The 18298-nt window shown below is 39.3% G+C and overlaps 2 protein-coding genes across 3 annotated transcripts in view; both read left to right on the forward strand.

Annotated features, from left to right (window-relative positions):
• atp8b2 (ATPase phospholipid transporting 8B2) overlaps positions 1-3593 on the forward strand; it is a 39533-nt gene extending 35940 nt beyond the window's left edge. For both annotated transcript variants that reach the window (XM_088084515.1, XM_088084514.1), the window contains 2 exons: positions 430-1035; positions 2547-3593. In XM_088084515.1, coding sequence (XP_087940641.1) covers positions 430-1035; positions 2547-2636 — 696 coding nt within the window. In that variant the 3' untranslated portion in view covers positions 2637-3593. The remainder of the gene's footprint in view (positions 1-429; positions 1036-2546) is intronic.
• Positions 3594-5625: 2032 nt separating this feature from the next.
• On the forward strand, positions 5626-18253 carry il6r (interleukin 6 receptor). The gene is made up of 10 exons (XM_042489798.2): positions 5626-5884; positions 7915-8532; positions 9951-10074; positions 11255-11433; positions 11518-11687; positions 12407-12551; positions 15857-15897; positions 16018-16069; positions 16352-16457; positions 17454-18253. The coding sequence occupies exons 1-10, from the start codon at positions 5803-5805 to the stop codon at positions 17743-17745; spliced, it is 1809 nt and encodes a 602-aa protein (XP_042345732.2). The 5' UTR covers positions 5626-5802; the 3' UTR covers positions 17746-18253.
• Positions 18254-18298: the final 45 nt, after the last annotated feature.

The raw sequence follows: 18298 nt of genomic DNA on the forward strand, positions 1-18298 counted from the left end.
ATGCAAAGGCATGTTTAAGGGTATGTCTACATCCATTTATGGTGAACAGTAGGTGTGGAAAGGTGTGGCTCAATCATGTGTGCCCAGTTCCAAAACGATTGAGATTTGCAGACAGCATGACTTCATAAATCTGATTAAAAGAATGCATATCCCTATCAATCAATCACATTGTCACATGAAATCATATAAAATACAATTTCAGTGACATATTTGTGTAATATTTCTGCATTGTTGTTTAAACTTTTAGTCATGAGTCTACACAGGCTTTTATGCATCTAGACCCTGGTGTCTGGCGGTAGGTTTTGGTTGTAAAAGTACAAAAAGTTTGGATGAGATTGAAGATTTGTAGAAAAGTGGCAGAATTGATCAAAACAACTGAAATATAACTTGGCATAAAGACTAAAAACTCCTCCTCTGTTCCCACTCCAGGTGCGCCACACTCAGCTGGTGCGGCAGAAGAAGCGAAAGCCGGTAGGTCGCAGCATGGGAGGAGCCTGGCGTGGGACGGGCAGTGTGTCAGAGGGCCGTCTGGCTCGCGGCAGCTCCAGGAGGTCAGGCTACGCCTTTGCTCACCAGGAAGGATTTGGAGAGCTGATCACCTCAGGGAAGAACATGAGGCTGTCGTCTCTGGCCCTGGCGACCTTCGCCTCCAGACACAGCTCCAGCTGGATCGACACACTCCGCAGGAAGAAACACACTCACACTCACACTCCCCCCAGTGCCTCTGGGGAGTGCAGCCCAGCGCCCAGTTGTCTCTCTGGGTCGGTCCCTCCGCTTTCAAACTCCTCCTCTGTTCTAGGCGGCTCGCAGGACACACCTATTGAAGAGGAGACAGGCGCAGCACCAGCCCAAAATACACAAACTGTTCCAAATTCAGCTTCACAAACCTCACCAGCTTCAGCGCCATCTTCAGAAGAAGCTGCACCTGAGAGTTCAGCCCAGGCCCTTAATGCTGGCACCCTCACCCCCGCAGCAGTGAGACACCAAGGGGGAGACTCACCTGGAGGCTGGACGATCACTCTGGGCACCGTGCAGGTGAGCGGATAGTATTTCCCATTCATGTATCGATAAAAAAAAGTGAAAGCACGTTTGATGGTGTGAACAAATCCTCCTGCTTTCATTCCTTCAACCACCTTCTTGAAAAATTGGTGTTCAATGTTTGGACCTATCCAAAAACCTTTTTATACACAAGGCTTTGATAATGTTTAAAAGCAGGTTGGTTTCTTCTTCCAACCAGACATGTAGGCTTTTGTTTTTCAACATGCATCTCAAATCCAGTTTGTGCACGTTTCGTTTCCATGACAACAGATGGAACCGACTATAGACAGGCAAGAGGCTACATGCCACAAACTGCTGTAAACCCCCAATTGAGGCACATATTCTGAATGCACTGCATACATGTCCAAAGAAAGCCCCCAAAACTCAATTAATACCTCCATATTCATTTATCTGTTTGCAGTCACTTATCCAGGGTTGTGTTGTCGGGGCAGCAGGCTGAGAAAGTACTCCCGTTGCCCGTCTCCTCAGCAACACTTTCCAGGTACTCCTGGGGGATCCTGACGTGCTCCCAGGCCAGATGAGATATATAATTCCTCCAGCATGTTAAAGGTCTGCTCCATGGCCTTCTACCAGTTGGACATGTCTGAAAAAACCCCTAATGGGATTCACCCAGGAAGCACCTTGATCAGATTACCCGAACCACCTCAACTGGCGCCTTTTGATGCAAAGAAGCAGCCGCTTTACTTTGAGCTTCCTCCAGGTGTTTTGAGTTTCTCACCCTATCTCTAAGGCTGAGCCCAGCCACCTCAGGAGAAACTAATTCAGCTGCTTGTATCTGCAGTCTCATTTTTTCGCTCACTGCCTAAAGCGCATGACCATTATCCCCCAGGAGGAGCTGGGAAGAGGGACATCTGGAGTACTTTGCTCACCCTGCTGCTCCCACAACAAGGCCCTGGATAAGTGGATGAAAATGGATGAATGGATATGTTAGTGGTATTCTAGCTGGATAGACCAGTAAATCAAAGGCTTTGCTTTCTTGGTCCGCTCCCTCTTTACCACAACAGTCTGGGGCAGCACCAGCATCACTGCTGAAACCACCTCTCCATCTCATGCTCCATTTTACCGTCTTTCATGAACAAGACCCTGAGATACTTGAACTCCTTCACTTGAGGCAGTAACTCTCTCTGAACTCAGACGGGGCATCGTTTTCTGGCAGAGCAACATGTTCTTAGACTTGGAGGTGCTGGCTCACATCCAGACCGCTTTACACTCAGCAACCAACAGAATCACATCATCTGTAAAAAAGCAAAGATGCAATTCTGAAGTCCACAAGCTGGACACCTTACTCCACCCGTAACTCTGCCCTGAGATCCCACGTCTTAATTGGATAATGCTAAATACAAAAAAAGTCCTAACTCAGAATATTCAAACAGAATATGCTGTTTACATGACCCAATAGACAAAATGTTCTCATATTCAGAATAAAAGTGGAATATTAGTGTGCATGTGAACACAGTCACTGACACAACTCTTCCTCTCTCCAACAGGAAGCTCTGTTTGGTTGGAAAGCGCGCGCCACTCCATCTAACAACCCTGGCCCGCCCACTGTTGCCAAGGAAACCAGCCAGTTTGAGTAAAACACTCAAAATAAACGGAGGAATAACTTGTTCAATACTGTCCATCATGTTTGCTTACAGGATGTGTTGTGTGCTTTCCAGGAGATGCACAACAACACTGGGAGCACAGAGACTGTTTTCAGTGCTCCTCTCTCTGTTTCCAAATAAAACTTCTATTATAAATTTAACAAATCTGAGGAAGGAGGGGCACATCCTCATGACATGGACCTTGCCAACTATGAATGGGGGTTTTATGGTGATATACATGGTGTAGGGTTACTGTGTTGATGAATTACATCATGAAATTTACAGTATTTATCTGAAGTAAAGCAGGAGGTGTGGAAACAGATAACTTACTATTAATGATCTCAAAGATTGTTTCCTCGTAGCCTCACTCTCAACCACATCGCGCAGCATCTCTTCAAATCAACAGTGGGTTGAATGAATGAGCAGAATAACGACATTCACTCAAGTGCAGGCATTATTATCTGCAAAAGTGTTTTTGTTTTTAAATAGTTCTCAGTGAGAACGGTGCTTTATGTTACAGGACACTGCAAGACTGTTGCAAGACTTGTGTCCCTTATCTCCCCTCAATCTCTTTTATTACTTATTATAAACCTACTTCATGTTTTCTTGTTCCTTTTTTGCATCATATTGATGTGTTTTATAATGGCCCAGTTGAGTTGCACCTTAAAGCGAGCGCTCAGTGCTTCTTCTCCTAATTTAAAGGTTTTTTATTTGGTCTGACAAATGGCCAGATCATGTTGGTGTACCTCTGATGTAACGTCTCCGCAACCGCAGTCTGAAAAGCAGAGTGGAAAAGGCAAACTGCCCAGATCTAACCTTTAGTAAGCCCATGGCAAAGTGCAAAGAAGCAGGCAGGTGATTTGTCAAACAGTCTGTACGCTGCTTTAAAGTTTTATTTGTCCATGAATAAAGGGAAGGTGTGTGGCGATGATCATGCCTTAACAATGCCAACATTTTGGTCCTTGTGCTCTTTATGGTTCTTGGTCGGTCAAACGAATACACCAGCCGATTTGTATTGCAAGTGTTCTCCTGAATTACTGATCCAGTTTGGGGAGAGATAAAAAGCAGGGCCTGGTATTAGCGTTTGAAATAACCCAGTACTAAGTAGTATAGATACTTCTCCAATCAAACGATACTTGCATTTGAAAATGTTTGTACCCAGATCTTGAAAAAAGTGACAATTTCTATAGTTTTGCTAGCTTGCAGCCAATCACTGCAAACATATTTTGATTTAATACAACGTGCAATATGCCCATTACCGCAGAATTTACAACCACTACAGTCTGTGGTGAGGTGAAAGCGAGCACGGTGTATTTAACAGATGTAGTTTGCTGAGAAAAGCATAACTAACTGTGGTGACTTGTGGTGCTTTATGCAACTGAATGCTCCCATTCACATGATGGATACTGAATATAGTAGGCGAAAATAAGGTATCAGTTCTACTGGTAGTGGTATCACTTTAAGGGTACTGGTATCATAACTTTTTAAGTGATACCCAGCCCTAATAATAATTAAGGCAACCTAAAGAACGGTATGTAGCTGTTACAGGATCTGTCCCTTTACTACAGTCTTCAACAAAGCAGCTTTAAGACTGAAAACACAACAGGATGCCACCATGATTTGCAAAAACAAGGCCGGAAATGAATGTACTGCACAGTATTTGGCCACAATAATTGTTTTAGCACAGGTCACCTATTTTAGGGTGGAAGATAAAGCTGCTGAAATGTGATTAATAAACACATCAACTTTCTTTACAAACTTTGTCCATCAAAATGTTATTTACCAGAGAATATGTGTATGAATTTGTTATTTTATTTTATTTTATTTTGTGGCACTTTGTGTGGAGCACATGGGCAGATTATTAGACAATGGGCCCCTGGGCACAGATATGCAATAGGCCCCACCACCTCTCCTACATAGGAGCAAGACAGACTTATTACTTGGGTAATTTTTTGTCTTTGACATCATTTTGTATTTTTAGGTAATTTTGTGACTCTTTTAGGTCATTTTGTGCCTTGTTGACATCATTTTGTGTTTGTTTTTTTTTTTTTTGTAATTTTGTGTTTTTTGGGGTCATTTTATATCTGTGGTCATTGTGCCTCTTTCTGAGGAAATGTATTTCTCTGAGTTTATTTTGTGTCTTTTTTGTTTGTTTTGTGCCTCTTAGCAATCATTTTGAGCCCTTTTTTGGGTCATTTTGTGTAGTTTCTTTTGTCATTTTTGTCTCGTGTAATAATTTTGTGTCACTTTGAGATCATTTTTTGATTCTTTAATGTCATTCCATTTTTATTTTGGGGTAGTTTTGCATCTGTAGTTGTTTTGTGTCTCTTTGAACTCAAGTTCTGTGTCTTTGAGGCTATTTTATGTTTTAGATAGTTTTGTGTTTTGGAAGAGTTTTTGTCTCTTTGTAGCCATTCTGTCTGTCCTTGTGGAAATTTGTGTTCCTGAGATCTTTTTTTATTTATTTTTTTTGCTTGTTTTGTGTCTCTTAATAGTTGTTTTTAGGTTGTTTTTTTTTTTGGTGGTTTGCCAGCACTTGTTAATTTAATGGGCATTTTGCAGCCAAGGGGGTACCCCCGAAACTTCACAAGTGTAAGTTGTCAGGTTTAGTATTCCCTCTATGCATAATCTTCTAGATTGTCATGGAGCTCCATTACTGAAAATATGAATGAAAAGTTAAACAAAAAAAGCAATGCAACTGTTTTTGGGGGGTTTTTTTAGAATTAAAATTAAAATACAACTGCTAAAACTAAAAATCTACATTAGTGCACCGTGTTGTGGCCTTTTTTGTTTTGTTTTGGGTGTTTTTTTTTACTTTCTGACAGACTTCCTGACTCTGACAGCCTTTAAAAATAACTATTATAATTTCGAGCCTTTTTTCGGCTTCCACAGGGGGTTTTATTTTGACGCTGAGGAGGATTTCCTCTGTGTAACGGGCTGAACAAGGGGAAGAGAGCAGGAATTTCGCAATAACGGGTCTTCGGACAGCAGACTGCTGAAACCAGAGAAAGCCGGTAGCTGCGCTTTAACAGCCCTGCCTGCTCTGGAGGACTGTCAGTTGTATTTAAAGTTTGATGGGAGCCACAACAACTTCTAACTGATGCTGTTTGTGCGTAAATGATGGTGTGAGTCCTCGGTAAAGGGAGACTCATGCGCAAAAATGCGGATTTTTCTCCCTTTGCTGTGGGTTCTGTGCGCCGCGCCGGTCCGCGGCGTTTTCGACGGAGCCTGTCCCAGAAAAGGTATCAGAATTAATGTAATTTATCCTAAAATGTAAACCTGTTTGCTCTGTTACTGGCGATAAGAGGACATTTCGAAAACATATCAGGGCGCACTGTAGGTAATGTTAATGAGAAACGTAAATGTTGCAAGCTCAATTTTAAATGTTCTTGTTTTTGTTCGCGTTGTGGTCCTGACCACAAGATTCAGAGATAAATCACGACTATCAGGTAAAAGTAGCAGCCTGTTGCAGATTGAGCACAATGCAAATCATAGCTTGCCTAACGGTGTTTTATTTCTGTGCATCTCACAGATCACATTTCACATCACATTTACAGAACTAGAAGTGTGAAATTTCCAATTTAAAACAAACAATCCTGCTTTAAATGTTGAGCATTGCTATTTTTTGTTGTGTAACATCGAAGCAGCTGTTTTTTTTTAGAGCTTTTTGGAAACTAAGACCTACATTTCCAGTTTTTAATCAGATCTTTTAATCAGTTAGGTCTCCTCATGCTTCTTTACTGGCATTAAGGTTTTTTTTCTTCAGAAGTCCATAGCCTGACTTTCTTTTATTTTATTTTATTTTACTTTATCTAAATTCAGGGTCTGGCTTTCAGAATGTACAAAAAAACGACTCTAATTGTACACCCGCTTACTCTCTGCTCACCAATCAGGATCCACTAACAATGTGTTGTTAACCTTGGTTGTGTTTGTTGTACTGGACGAAAAGTGCTGGAGGGAGTTATTTATCTTGAGGCAACTCTTTTGCTTTGACCCTACAAATTCTGTGCTTAATATCCAAACAATTAATGCACGTTTTCCTGCAAGTTCAATTTTAAAATAAGTAATTTGTGAATTGTGCGGACTCAAGTTGGAATTGAGTAACAAATATAATGACTTTAAACTCAAAAAAAAAAAAAAAAAAAGACTTGCAACACAACTTGGACTTATACACCAATGACTTCTGACTTCACTTGGACTTGAGCTTTATGACTAAAAAATACTTGAAGCCAACCTGGGAGAAGTAACACTTTTTCTATGCAACTTTTTTTTCCCAAAACAAAATGAGTTGAATACAAGACAAGACAGAAACATACAAATAACATTATTTAAGTAACATTTGTTGTATTTTAGCCATTCCCCTGTCATTGTTAATGTTTGTGCTCTATACCAAGTGGTCTCAAATTGAGTAAATGAAAAAAATGAAATTATGTAAATTTTATTTGTTATCAGTCTGTGGATAAAATGCCATCACACTGGATAAAAAGTGCATTGTAACTTGTTTAGGAATCAAAACTCGAATTGAACTTGAGATTTGACTTTCGATTGGTCAGCAGTGACTCCTGATTTGAAATTGCCTCTGTTGACTTGGGACTTGACTGGGACATGAGAGTGAAACTTGAGACTTACTTGTAACTTGCAAAACAATGACCTGGTCCCACCCCTGGTAGTAAACATGAAAGCAGTTCACTCGCAGTATATTTCTTATTATTTGCTGTTGTGCCCTCTCTCTCTCTGCTGCTGAGTCTCTGTTTGAAATATATATGATCTCTGGGCATAAAACAACCGGGAACTGAGAAACTGGGAACATGGCAGAGAAAGTGTGTTTGCATTATAAAGGGCATTGGACTTTTGACATCAACCCAGTTATGTCCAAACAGGAGGCTATGCTATAAACACACATACAGTGAATGCAAGTCATAATTGGCTGTGAGGGTTTTTAGTGAAATTAGAAAATCTGCATAATTAGGGGATGTCAGAAATGTAAATAAGTGTGAGATGACAGAAATGGTATGATTTACAGACAGAAAAAGAAACCAGAAAGAAGAAAACCTATTAAAAGAGGAAGTTCAAAGGGAGTCGGTCATTTTGGTTATGCAACCTTGCATCCTATCTGTGCAGTGTTTAGTCGATTGTGACCAATACTCAAGGCGGAAGAGGTTTTGTGCAAAATAATGTTTACGTTTGCATCTTTAATTAAAACATAGGGCAGGCAGCACACACATTGCCTTGTAAAAGTTCCTTCAATCCTGTTTTTTGTCTTTCTGCACAGACCCTCCCCCCGGTGTGTTGGTTTTATCCCCAGGCAGTAAGCTGATTTTGACCTGCAGCGGTCATGTGGACGTGGATGGAGTAAAGGTCAGAGATGGCTTAAACACCAACAGATATGGGAGTTCTACAGATGCAACCCCAACAACCACTGTGAACATTAGAAGCAACACTGGAGTTTCATTAAAAAGTGACAAACACACTGTTGGGAACACTTTAAGTGAGGGGTACCACTCTAACCCCACTGAGGCAACAGAAAACAGAAGCCTTGGACTTACAGATACAGGATACACAGTTTCTCCTACCACCTACACAGTCCAGCCGACCAGTGTGAGCAGACTGCGAAAGCGTGAATCCCAAAACATGGATGAAGAGGGCGATTATGAGGAAGGGGAGGAGGATGAGGAGGAAGGGAGCAGAGTAACAAGGGGCATAAAGTCGAGGATACAGTGGAAGTGGAATGGAAGGACAGTGGGAAAAGGAGACAGAGACTGGGGAGAAATCACATTTGAGAGAAGAGGGGCTTCACTGTCTCTGTCCTCAGTGAGACTGATGGACTCTGGGAGGTACACGTGTTATCACAGAGGCAGAGAGAGGTTCTCCTTAAAAGTCACAGTTTCAGGTGAGTCACAGCTCTGGTAGATGATTGAAGTCATAAGTGTCCATATAATTTGATTAACAGGATATGTGTCCTTTGTCCAAACATAATCAGAATTGAGAAAACAAAACAAAACTTTTACATTAGTGGTTTACCATTTAAAATACAGAGTGAGTAAGACGAGATATACGTGCTGTCCACTACGTGTACAAGTGATGGGTACCACACATCAACTGCGTTGGTTTGGCACGTCGGCTTTGCACATTGGCTTTGCACGTCCTCAAAAATTAATGCAACGTGGACGCAAGATGCAGTATGTATATAAACAGCAGGGGCAGAGTAGAGGCAGAGTGGATGTGACTGTATGTGAATGTACTTGTGCTGCTTTTCATCATCAGTCTCTCACATTAGCACGCCGGGCTTGATTAAGAGGCCTTATGTACCTCCGACTTTGATGCCACTGTCGTCTTTTCTGCCTTAATTCCAGCATTAACATGATAGTGACCCACTCCAGTGTCACCATGCCTGTTGTTTACATCCCACACATCTGGTAGTTGTATATGGCCTTAGCTCTCTCGTGTGCCCTTTAGAAGTATCCTCTCTCTATATATATGATATACATCACGTATTGGCAAGTATATATACAAAAATGCTCATGACGCAGCTGGACGCAGCTCGACCCATATGCAAACCAAAGGTTAAACTGCAAGTATATCTCTGGCCTTAGTGTGAATGACGGATCCTAAAGGAGTATTTTTAATAATTTTTATTTTCTCAAGAAATAGAAGAACTCCAACTACCAGAATGCACTGTGGCAAACCGGACCAATAAGTGCTTTGTTTTTCCACAGGAAAACAATGGCAGTTAGCTTGTAACAAATGATCTTGAATTATGTGTAAACATTAGGCTAAATATGTTTCTGAAAACATTTTAGTTGAGAAATAGGCAACTCAGTCTTGTCTCATATTTGATTAGCATTGCTTGGATTTAGCGTTTGATCTCAGCGTTTTCAGTCTCATACAATACAGGAAACAGTACGGTGTCTATATCCTTTTCACAAATTTTTGTATCACAGCCAAACATTGTACTAAAATGTTTGTTTCTGAGAATATTTTTGGCAAGAAATAGGCAATACACCACAGAATCATGGTTTACATTTGATCAGTATAGCTAAGTTTTATCTTTTGATCATTTGGTTTGTGTTTGAGATGGGCAGACAGAGGGACAGTTCTCTATATAAAAAATAAATATTTAAAAATTGTCATGTTGAAGTGGGTTAGGATTTTCATTATTTTTTTTAAACAAGTAATCCAAAAATATTGGCAGTTTTATCTGAGACAAAAATGAATTGTTATTAACTGTGATGTTAATATATTTAGAAAAGACAACAACTGAATGACTGATTGACTGAATATTAAATGTATGTCTTCTATTCGTGTTAGATCATCCAGAGACTCCCAGCCTGTCCTGCTACAAAAGGTCACCCAGCAGTAAGATTCGCTGTGAGTGGACACCTCAGAAGCCTGTCGCAGTAATACCTACCTGTTACCTCTTACTCAGTAAAAGGTATGAAACTCCATACCTAACGTCCTAATAAATAACTAAGCATTTCTATGAAGATGGTAATTAATTCTAATTTGTTATATTTTAAAGCCACATTAGTATGCAACCTTTAGCAATAGTACTAACTATCATTAAGATGTTGTTTTTAGTCCCTGTATCAACTGACCTGTCAATCACATTACTCAATGTTGATATTGCAATGATATTGTAGGGTTGACTGTTGGTTATTCCACAAAATATTTACATAATGAGATTTATGATAAATAATAAATTATTTACTTCACTGTATGCAGTTTTTAAAACAGGGGAAATACACTTATAATGTTATATCCTAAATCTAAGACGTCTCATATCATGATATATAGATATATTTCCCCTAACTTAAAGTACATAAAGTAAAAAGTATGCAGAACTGCCCGTTTTAGAATAATATATGTTAGGTATTTAGTTTGTAATTATTGGAACATTCATGTGTGCATTATTTTTAATCTGAATCTGCAAAGTAAATATTAACTAAAGCTGTCAAATATATGTAGTGAAGTACAATATTTTTGTAATGTAGTAGCAGAAAATGGAAATACTCAAGTGAAGTAGTACCTCACAATTACAGTACAGTAACTGTATTTAGTCTCTATCCATGTCCTTTTTACAATGCCATGCAAAAAATACAAAATGCACACACCCATAAAAACATTGAAGAAGGTGCTGGAACCGCATTAAAGTGCAAACACTGAGCAGAGGAAGGTCCGCACACTTCAGCTCCCTTTATGGGTTTTTTATTATAATACTCACAAACCCACTGACGCTTCAAGATACATGTGCTCTTTTTCAAAGGTGAAGTATACGGACCTTCCTCTGTTCAATGTTCCCTTTACGATGCCCAAAATTTAAAATAAGAGCATTTCATTTAATATTTTAGACTCCAAATTAAAAGGTAAGAGGTAACCCTTTTTAACGTGTGCTCGCTGCAGAAATTTTGCAATGTAAACTTTTGACGTTGTTTAATGAAAGTGCTAAGAGAATATGGAAAAGTTTCTGAATAAATTAATGAAGCATTAAGATAAAAAAAAGTGCTAAATGGAGTTAAAAATTAGAGCACCACCTGGGATCTATTCTTGCACGTGTCTTTACCTTTGTATGAGGGTCACTGTTCTCTCTCTTTCGTCGTCATCCTTTTTCTCAGCCCGTCAGAGCCATTCTTTCGCATTACTTGCTCATACTCATCTCGCCTCTCCCGCTGTTGGTGTGCTCTGGACTACCATGAGGACGAGATGAGAACGCTTCACTTGGCCTTCTTGTGTGTTACAAGCATCACTGGCAACGCCACCAGCAACCTGCTGCAATTCACACCTCTGGACATTTGTAAGTTTGTGTGTCAAGGCAGGTGTGTCCTTGTCAGGTGTGTGTTTGGTCTGAGCACTCACTGTGTTCCCTCTGCTCCCTCAGTGAAGCCCAATCCTCCATCGGATGTGTCAGTACGCCAGGAGGAGGGACACGAGACGAAGTTGACAGCTACCTGGAGTCTGCCAATTTCCTGGAAGTCTCAAGACAGCTATTATGCACTTACCTACGAGATCAAATATCGGCCTCTCAAGTCCTCGTTTTATCAGGATCAGGTGTGTGCTGGTAGATAAATAGATTTTCGGCACATGCACTGTTGGTGTGTGTACTTTTCAAGGTTCAATAGATCAATGCATTGTTGGCTTCTCTGGTAGGAACAAACACTCAGATGATGACAGTGTGATCACTGCAAGTGTCAAACTCCAGTGGCTGAAAAATGAAGCCAATGCAGATGTACCAAAAACTGCTGTTCCTTGAATGGCCACTTGACGGTGGCTTCAAAAGCCAGTCAATCCAAATAGACCTCTACATTAAAAAAATCTCAACTTTATAGCAGATGTGCATGTTTACATCCTGGTACCAAAAATAGTTTTGGTCTCTACAGCTAATTTCAACATACGTGACAACTGTACGGGGGGGATTTTTGTACCTAACCCGTTAATATTTTATTAAGACATAAAGTTATGCATATTTAAGGGAGCGACCGCTTTGAGTGACAGGTGATCATGAGTCAGTGCCAAGGTGACAGTGCTGAGTAGGTAAAATAAACATGCTGTAACCCTAGATTCACAGTATAGATGTAGCTGTCACAATATCAGCGTGTTTTCAGTTTATGACAGTTAACTGTAACATTTCAGCTGCCTAAAAAAGTCTTGTTCAGCCCTAAATTGTATTCAAAGACCTTCTGAGAAGTCAGATGTTCAGTTTTTCTGGTAAATTCATTTTTTTCATGGTTGACAAGAAAAGCACTGTCTGTCTTTATGTGTCTATGCAGGTACAGGGGATAAAGATCCAGCGCTCCTACACTATCACTGATGCTCTGTCAGGTGTTGAGTACCTGATACAGGTCAGAGCAAAGGACGAATATGATGGTCAGTGGAGCGAGTGGAGTGCCCCAGTCTATGCCAGCAGCTGGACAGGTAAACACACATGCACACACACATACACACAAAAATATCAAGCCATTTCAAAATCAGGTCATGTATGTTAGACTTCAAAGAAGTATTTCCTTTTGTTCAGGGGTCAGCAGCCAGGAAAAGTACTTAGGGACATGGAAGTATTGTTAATTAAGTGGACCTGTAAGTCATTGAACCTTATCGCCTCCGTAATGCATGATCCACTCTGGACACAGACAAAAGTTGTCATGACAACCGGGGGGGGGGGCTTCTGTTTCCTTCCCTGGGTTTTCCGAAGAGGCTGTATATAAAAACATCCTCCCATACTTTTACCCTTCCTTGTGCATCTCTCTAATTAAGTTTTTGCTCATTGTGCAGGACATGCGTGCATTATTCTCCTGGACCCATGTTCATGGAGATGAAAATATTTAGAAAAATTAAACTAATGCATCCTGAGGTTCCTTGCAAAATTAATTATACCTCATTAAAAATGAAAGTGATAAATCTTGCAGGTATTGACATGGAAGTGAAACCTTTTTTAATAAAATGTTTAGGTAATTCCCAACATATTCCTCTTTCAACTTAACTTTTTTCTATTGACTTAAAATCCTTCTTATCTGTTTTATGTGTCTGACTATTTGGGGGAAATCACTTTATTGTGAGTGCGATTAAGATTAAAAATGTCTTGCTGTTTTGCATTCTTTTGTTTTTGTTTTTTGTTTTGTTGTTTGTTTTTTGTACAGATTTGACAAACAGGATCTACGATGTTTGTACATGTACATTTGCTCAACTACTGTACTCAAGTACAAACTTTAGGTACTTTTATACTTTGAGTATTTTAATCACATGCCACTTTCTACTTCTTTGTCACTACTCTTCAGAGGGAAGTGTTGTACTTTTTACTCCACTAATAATTTGATAACTTTAGTTAGGCCTGTTGGTTACTTCCCAAATCAAAATTTCTGCACACAAACCATATGAAAACATACAGGTTCAGCTTAGTCGATTGATTGGGAAATTGATTGGCAACTACTATTCTGATAATTATTTAAACCATTTTTCACACAAACGTTTTAATGTATGAGGACTTGCTGCTTTTCCTTTAATTTTAATTAAATTAATTTTTATTAATTAAACTGATTTTTTTTTCTGAATGTAGCACTTTTACTTTTGATACTTAAATACGCTTTCCTGATTGTATTTACATACTTATATACCTTTTTTTTTTACATCTAAAAAGTATCTTTACAGTTTGATAGTAGTGCTTTTTATTAAGTTAAGGATCAAAAGTCTTTCTTCATCACTGTTAATTAACAAGCAGCTGAAAGACAGACTTTTTAGCTCTTGACAGAATCAGGCTAGCTGCAACTCCTTGTTTCTAATCTCTATGCAAAGCTAAAGTAATTGTGTACTGTTCTCTATGCATATTTATCCTTTTGTACATACATGAGAGTGACATTGATCATCTCTTACAAAGAAAACAATTGTGTATATTTCCCAAATGTGAAATTATTTCCATAAGTAGTTTCTTGGTGACCTAGGGAGAGAAACTGACCATGTAATCATTTCCTTATGCAAATGTATTTTTCATTGGATGGTGAGGCCATGGCCTGCACTTCTCTGCCTTCTCACCCTAACTAATCTCACTCCTCTTGACTAAACCGAAACAACCCAACCAACGAATGCACAAGTACAACCCAATCAGAAGGAGAGCAGTGGGGGTCATGTCTTTGTCATCTAAGGAGGGAAAATTTGCCTTCCCTATCAACATCCCAATCTGAAACCAGCCGTTGACGTTTGTTGCATGTCATGAATGTATCTCCCTCCTCTTATTTCCTGTCAGCCCTCTGTGGTATGTTATCAAAATCAAAAGAAAACACCACCCTTCAAATATTTTTATTACCCAAGTACTGTCTCTTGGGATATGTTTAACAGCTCCTCTGGTTTATGATAATCAAATTTTAAATTATTAAAAGACAATTAAATGTACTTGTAGATCAGAGAATGTTATTTTACTTACACTAATCAGCCACAAGATAAAACCATTGACAGATAAAGTGAATAACATTGATAATTTTCTTACGATGCAGTGTTCTGTTGTGGATTCACGTGGAAGATGTCTGACACACTCAACACACCAAAACACTTTAGCAGGCCAAGTACACTCAACAGCACTCCCTGATGGCAGTGGCCCCTACAGCAGGACAATGCACCATGCCACACTGCAAAAACTGCACAGGAAAGGCCCGAGAAACAAGACAAAGAGCTAAAGACATCGATCTGGCCTCCAAATTCACCAGATCCTAATATAATCAAGCATGTGTGGGATGTTCTGTTATCCCAAAGGTCGTGTGTTGTGAGGTGGGGTACTGGCACGTCCCACAGATACTTGATTGGATTGGGTAATGAGGAATGTTGTCACTTCATCGAGCCATTTCTGAGTTTTTTTTTGGTGTGGCATGGTGCTTTATCCTGTTCAGGAAGTCCAATTACCTGAAGGGGAGGTGCTTAGTCCACAATGGTGTTTAGGCAGGTGGTGTGTGTCTAGTGGCATCCACATGAATGTCAGGCTTCCCAACAGAACATTGCATTGTAAAGACATGATCAAAGTTATTCACTTTACTTGTTAGTGGTTTTAATGTTGTGGTTGATCCGTGTACATAAAAACAGAAAAAGGTCTGCACACTGTTTAACTCCCAATGGACAATTGATCGAAACCTTGCCTTGTTAAAAAAAAAAAAAAAAAAAAAAAATCCCATAGCAATATTAACAGTGTGTAGACCCTTTTCTTTTTTTCATGTAGTAAATACATATTTTGTCCTTTGACTGGATGTGTGCACATTAGTTTCACTTTTGATTTTTGTATATGATAGTATAGTGCAGTGTATAGTGTAATATTTCGTGAGTTATTTTAAAAAGAAGTCAGATCCTTCCTTAGAAAAAGCATATGCCCTCTGAGGACATTCTGTAGAGATCACAACATTTGATTTACTGATTAAATACATGTCGAATGCAAAAGTAATTGTTTTAATAATACTAGAGCAATAAAAAGAAATATACTATGAGAGAAATGTGTCTATATCAGTGGTTCACAGCTCCTATTTGCTCTTGATGAGAAAGTCTGAATAAGCAAAACATAATTTTATGTCGTAGAAATGTGGTTTTTTTTTGGTTCCCAACTCCAGATATGAAACACTGATCTAAATATAACACTAACTACAACATATTTTTCTTTTCAATGCATTTTAAATACCTTGATGAAAGATCATTTGCATGGGCTTTCTTTCTGTCTTTTTGATAATGACATCTGTACTGCTGTCTCTCCTCAGCCAAAGCAACCGTGGACTATGATGATCTCGCTCCGACCGTGGTAAGAGTCTCAGTGTGTCAATGAGAAAATCATTAAAGCTCCCCTAACACTTGTGCTGCATCTGTCTGCTCATTCCAGTATCTCATCATCTTCTCTTGTGCTACCCTCTCTAACTCACAGTTTCCAGTGTACAGGGAAGGCTCTGGTTTTTCAGACGACTATGCCACTGATGGTAAGACAGCAAACAGTAAAGAGAGACGAGGGGGGAAACAAGGAGACAGAGGGAACTCTTAAATGTTGTTGGTGCTGAAAACCCCCTTCTGCCCCACTGGGTTTCAACAGGAAGCCATGTCTTAATAACTGAGGCTCAACAACGAAACAAGCCACAGGAAACATGGCTCAACACACCTATCTTCACAAGCATACATGCTCAGTTACACCCAAACATCTACTTGCATGGATGTTATTATGCTTCATTAGGGTTTCTCACAGTTTCTTTCTATTTTTGATGCAGTTCCTGGCCCGGTGTATAGCGAAGTGGCGGTGTCACATCACGTGATCTGGTGGATCTCTGGCTCATTTTTCGTCTTGTTGGTCATTTTGGCCGCCTACATATTCAGGTAGTGAATATATAGTTACAGAAAATAGTATTTTCTGCTAAATTATTAGAGTGATTAAATCAGAGTACCTCAGGGATGAGTCCTAAAACCCGGGATTCAGTAAACATTTTTTAATGGATTTTTGGATAGAAGCCTGAAATAAGGTCTGTGGTTAACCCTGAGCAAATTGGTTTGATTTCTTTCAAAAACATGGGTAGAGGACAACGAGCAGCTTAACAAGAAATAGCAAGAATTAGCAGTTATTATTATCTTTAAGTTATTAAAAAGTTACACTAAAATGACCAAAAACAAACAAACAAGAGAATTACTTCAAGGAAGTGCTAAAAACATTAAATACATTTTTAATCATTTTTTTCCCCGTAACATAATTTCAAATATATAATTAAGAGAATCATAAATATAGTTTTCTGAACATTTTTCACTCGTTTTTTCATAACATCTAATAATCCATAAATAGTCACCTTTTACTTTTGATGCAGATTGCAGGAATTTTTTTGGCCAAGTTGCTCAAAATGTTGCTTTTTTTTTCTCGCGTTTTTGAAAGAATTCAAACCAATTTTCTCGGGTTTCAGAGGTTTAAATGTTAGTAAAAGGTTTTAAAGGGTTAACACAAGCTTAAGAGACTTTCAAGTGGCTAAATGAGACTGCAGAACGTCATCACGCTGAACTGCCCCAAACACGACCCTAACCCTAACCCTAACCCTGTGGCAACAGCATTTAGGCTTCCAAAATCCTACATCCGATTATCATACTCTAAGCTCTAAGACAAACCTTTGTTTGTCTTAGAGCTTATTTTCTGCCAAAATCCAAAACCAAATGGAAAAATCACATTGGCTTTTTGACGAGGGAATCAATACAATGTTTACTTCCGCATCGCCCACAGACGAAAACATCATCCCTGGGGCACTCTATAATAACCAGTTGATTGGTGTTATCAATTTCAATTTCAACAAAAGCAAATTATTTCACTCTGCTTTTCTCCTTTTTTTCCTGAAGACACAAGGACAGATTTATGTCTAAACTCCAGAGTCTGAGTGTCATCACCCAATGCAGTGACTCGCCTCAGCCTTCGCCCTCTGCCCCAACACCTCCAGAAAGTCAAAGTCTGGTGACCTTTGCACCGCGTTGTTACAAGAAACCCCCACCGAGTGAAGAAAAAGAAGAGGAAGCAGAAAATGAAAAAGAAGAGGAAGAGGAAAATGAAGAAGAAGATCAACAGGTGAATGAGAGGATAGAAGCCACGCACTTCAGTAACACAAGTTATTTCTTTCTCCGCAGTGAGTGTTGAGCAGGCAGAAAGGGGAGTAAAACTCACCGGAGCCAGTAGTATAATGGACTAAAGATTGTTGTGGTTCTCCATAAAGAATCTGTTGGAGGCAAATTCAGGAGCACCTTGTGCAGTCTGTGTCTGTCTATCTTTAACTAATGCCTAAAATACCTCTAAAAGACTTTTTGTTGTTGTACTTGTCTTAAGAGCAGCCTTTTAGCGCCTCTCTCTCTTGTCCGTGCTGATTGAAGAGTGTTGATAAACTATAGATTAGATGTAGGCTTAAGTATAAGCCTGCGTCTAGCATACTGCCTCATGTTCTGTTTGTATATAATTTTTTTAAGTGTTATCAATTATGTCATTTGCATCATGCTGTTTCAGTTTCCATATTTTCTTTTCATATTTTAACAGCAACTGGAAAAAGTTGTTTAATGTTTATCTATTTTTCTGCCTTTTAGACTGATAAAGGTGTGTTGTTTGTCCCATTTATGGCTGTGTGTTAAAGATCACAATTATGAACTGAACTCCAGTACTTGTTTCACAATTGCCTATTGACCACAAAGCATAATATCAA

This window comes from Plectropomus leopardus, chromosome 11, assembly GCF_026936395.1.
Source record: "Plectropomus leopardus strain MGB_pleo_1.0 chromosome 11, ASM2693639v1, whole genome shotgun sequence".
In the NCBI taxonomy this organism is placed as follows: Eukaryota; Metazoa; Chordata; class Actinopteri; order Perciformes; family Serranidae; genus Plectropomus; species Plectropomus leopardus.